The sequence below is a fragment of the Mesitornis unicolor genome, unplaced genomic scaffold (assembly GCF_000695765.1).
Source record: "Mesitornis unicolor isolate BGI_N332 unplaced genomic scaffold, ASM69576v1 scaffold51514, whole genome shotgun sequence".
NCBI lineage: Eukaryota > Metazoa > Chordata > Aves > Mesitornithiformes > Mesitornithidae > Mesitornis > Mesitornis unicolor.
Window position 1 is genome coordinate 1 of NW_010183121.1, and position 4,300 is coordinate 4,300.

A 4,300-nucleotide genomic window follows, 5' to 3' on the forward strand; every position below is an offset into this window, starting at 1 on the left:
AGGAGCGCGGACGCCGAGGAGCGGGTTAAGATCACAGCCGGGGGATACGGTTCCAACGATACGCGTTTGTGTGGGTTTACGGCCTGTGCTCATTACAGTAACAACTGCGTGGGTATTTCTGGGAACATGGACAGAAAAATCTGTGTCCTCCACTTTGATGAAAATGTTAAACTGGGTTCGCGCACTGCGCTTTTCAGAGCAGCGGTTTCATCTTTGAGCAAAAAGAAATGGTAGCGGTTGCTTTATCACAGCGGCCAAGCGGGGCTGCAAGTGCTTTGCATCTTCGCACCTTTCAGAAATCTAGTGTGTAAATACAGAACTTAATGATAGAATGAGAAGCCTGCCACATTAACAGTTCTAATAAAACAGTCCCCTCGGTCAGGTTGAAATAGGACTGTTTATACCTTCTTTTTTTTTCTGTCTTAGGAAATTTATTGCTCGACTTCCAGATAAGGGTAAGAAGATCTCCGATTTTGCTGGAAAGCTGACGCTTGCCATTTTACAAGAAGAAGAATTAGCAAAGACGGCTGAGCTGTTATCTGCTGTCAGGTTGGAGTTTGAGGTGAAACAGGAGGAGATTAATGCAAGCAAACAGCAAGTTATCCTAAACAAGGACACACTAAACCGTGAAGATTCCCCAGTCTTTAATGAAAACTCTGATGTTAAAGACGTTTCTGAGATTTCTTCCCCAAGGCAGGAGGCAGAACGTATTGAGCAGGATGCCACAAATAAAGCTCTGGAAAACCAAAGGACTCGGAGGACAAATGATAAAGTAAAGACTGTTCCGAAAGATCAGACGCCTTTTTGTGAAGTTGTCTCCAAGTCAGCCATGAGCAGTCATCTGAAAAATGATCAGCAGGTATCTCGGAGCCATACTGAGGACGGCACAGAAAGTACAGGTGCTTTGGACAACAGTAGAGATGTATTGGTTGATGCCTTTCAAAAAGTTACAATCGTAGATGAGGATAATAATGAAAACAGTTTGGAAAGAGAGCAGAATGTTTCTAAACATAAGGGAAATACCTTTGGAAGCCCGCACCCCAAGACTCCGCATTACATTGAAGTTCTGGAGTCTAGAGCCAAGAATCCAGTCACCAAAAAAAGCAAATTTAGAACAAATGTGTAAGTATAATGGGATAGAAACACTTGTTGTGAAATGCTTGACTTTGTATAAAGTTGGCAAAGTATGGTGGGCTTATTTTTTGGTGATGATTAAAGAGATTTAAAGCCATACAACATTCGAGGTTAATAGATTGGCTCTTTAGCATCAAGTGCCACAGTCTCAATATTGAGCAGTGATCTGATTCTGCCCATTTGAAACAATTGTCATTAATCTTTGTGGAGTTTCGTGTCTTAAGCTACAAAAACTGTTAAACAATTGGCAAAACTTTCTTGTGGGTTGATTCCAGAACTTGTAGAACTTCAATAGCAGGTGGCCTTTTGCTTTTCCTGCACCTTTAGAGAAATTGCAGTGCATTGTCTGCAGTGGCAGCAGTATCGTTCATGCTTCCTGGGACTCCCAAAGCATTGCTGTTTCATGCTTGCTGATTAACTGGCTTTTCCTTTTTTGCTCGCTGTCAGGAGTAACTTGTGATATCGTCTCTCTGCAGAGAAATCTTTTTAGTTTTTTCTGAGCTCTGCTTATTTTTTATTGGTTTATGGTGTCGTAGGTGTTTATGGTGTTATAGGCTGCACTTGATGATCTCAGAGGTTTTTTCCAGCCTCAATAATTCTGGGATTCTGTGACCGCTTCAGATTTCTTTAACTCTTATATGTTGAAGATAAGTTTTGGAACTGAAGTTGTTCAACCTTGTGCTGCAAATTTGGGTCATAACTTTTATGTTTTATCTCTTCCAGATTATCAGGAGAGCAAAATGGATCATCGCGTGGTTCCTCATCCAGTCAGTCACCTGGGGGATCTGGCTCTCCAATTACTACTGAAGAAAGACGACTTAGAGATAAGAAACATTTGAATTACATCACAGCAGCTCGGCTGCCACCGCTTCACCATTCCCCTGCTAAGCTGTTACCCATAGAGGAATCCATAGCAATTCAGATACAGCAAAAAGAAGCTTATGAGGTATGAACTTACGATTTGAAAAGTAATTATTTAATTGGAATCGCTCCTAAAAAAGCAAGCATAAAGGGATCTTTTCATACTGATGAATTTGATGATGAAATTGAGATGGGCAGACTCTGAGGAAAGGTACTTTTTTCTTGTATGTGATTCTTCTAATGATATCATTAAGTAATGTATTAATCCCTTCTGAAACCATTATTCCTGCGTTAAACAAATGGCACTGTTATTCTTCATGTGTTGATATGGTAACCTCATTGCACCTACTTCACCTCCAACTAGAAATTTAAATGCATACCTTGCCCACTAGTCGTTAAAGAGCTTTTGGCCCTTGCATAGATGAAGGCCTCGCAGTATTTGTTATGCTTAAAATATGCAAGTATCTGCATTTGCCTTTATTTATGCTGTGCCTGAAGCATACCTCTGAGTTCTGAGGTGCTTCAGGTTCTGTTCTAATGGATTCTGGTTTTGACTTTCCAGGAAATGCCAAGCTGATGTTTAAATTAGACACTGTTGTAAAAGTGTTTGTTGCTGCTTATTCTTTTAAAAGCACTTGCTAATTTAGTAATCTTGACACTTTAAGGGAGATAATTTATTTAGAAAATGGGGACAGATTTTCAGACAAGCTGCTGAATGACAAACATTGGTGTTGCTACGTGCTTACTGTGCACAGCTGCTCTCTTACGTGGGCTGATTTTGTTCTGTTAAAGCTGACATGAGTGTATCGCGGGTGAGGGCTGCCACGTGGGGGATTTCAAGTCTTACAGAAAGGTTTTCAAATATTAATAGCACAGTTATGTATAAGTATGAAAAGAAACCTGTAAGTTCTTTGCTAGTTACTAAAACTTTTAAAGACCATTGTGGCATTACTAATACTGTTATGTCAAGTTTATACTTTAGTATATTAGTTTTTCATGACCAGGATCAAAATGACAAATGAGCACCTTTTCTAATTTGTGTCTGTTTTTTTGTTTTAAATACAGGAAATGCAAGCCAAGCTTGCAGCACAGAAGCTTGCAGAGAGATTGAATATAAAAATGCTCAGGTTTGAACCAGAGGGAGAGGCCTCAATGCAATACAGAGAAGTGAGAGATGAAGATTATTTTTCAGCAGAGGACTGAATTCAAGAAAGGACGTCTGAGGACGAGCCGTGTGGCTGCTCTTTATGCAGTACTCTTAAAACCCAAACCTGGATATTGAGAATACTTGATCTAGTGATTGTTTTTTTTCCTTAAAATTCTGACATTACAGCTATGGGAAGGGCTCAGTATGAATCTCATAAATGTACGTGTTTTTAAGTGGTAACCCCAGTGTTATCTGGGGACTGCTTTTTGAGCAGTTGAGGCAGTTAATCCTTAGGGAATGCCCTGCAGTTTTCAGCTACAGCAAAGTGAGCTCTTTAATACACTTTTGCAGGCTGATGAGGCCTCTACAAGAGAAGGTTTCTGCTGCACAGGAATGTGATTGCAGAGAGTATCAGCACACGTGTCCATAAAGTAAGCTAAGGTGCCTGTGAACTGCTCATATGTATGAAAGCTCTTGTCTTATATAAATGTGAGACACTTCTTTAGGTATTTAAGATTGTCTTGGTTATACCATATGGGGAAGATACATGCCCAGACAGCTACAATAAATACATGTTAGTTAGGCTGTGAGTTATCTTCTTATCACATGAGAACTTGTTTCTCTGCTCACACCTTAAAATAAGGCTATCTGTCCTTATGTTGTAAATAGGTTAAGATTTTCAAGTTACTTTGTAACTCAAATTCTGCTTGGGTTTTAAGGGACTCTGCTGTTTCATTTTTGGTGATTACTGCAAAGCACATCAAGAGAGAAAGTTAATCTGAAGACTTAAATATTTTTATTGAAGGTCTTGGTGGTTTTCCATATTTTTGTACGCTGCTTTCATACTTTGGAATACTATTTTTTCATAGTCTGGTACTGTAAATTAAGAGACCCACCCTCTGGTTTTCTTGGAGAAAATGTTCTGTGTGTTTTCCAGTTTGAGCTGTTCTTTGAAGAAAAAAAAATATTCTTCCTTACAATAACATTTTCTGCCTTTTAATATTATTTTTGAAAGATAAGGAACGCACCTAAGAAGTATTTCACAATGATGTTGTTCCACTGTTGACTCGGATATTCCAGCCCTAGTATGAGTTCAGTTCTAAAAACAAACTTCAGAGATTCCTTGTCCAGCCTGACAGCACCTATTTTCTGAGACCA

The 4,300-nt window shown here is 39.3% G+C and overlaps 1 protein-coding gene across 1 annotated transcript; it reads left to right on the forward strand.

Annotated features, from left to right (window-relative positions):
- The first annotated feature begins 126 nt into the window (after positions 1-126).
- Positions 127-3,344, forward strand: POLR2M (polymerase (RNA) II (DNA directed) polypeptide M). Its single transcript, XM_010183997.1, has 4 exons — positions 127-230; positions 427-1,122; positions 1,858-2,080; positions 3,061-3,344. The coding sequence occupies exons 1-4, from the start codon at positions 127-129 to the stop codon at positions 3,196-3,198; spliced, it is 1,161 nt and encodes a 386-aa protein (XP_010182299.1). The 3' UTR covers positions 3,199-3,344.
- The last annotated feature ends 956 nt before the right edge of the window (positions 3,345-4,300 follow it).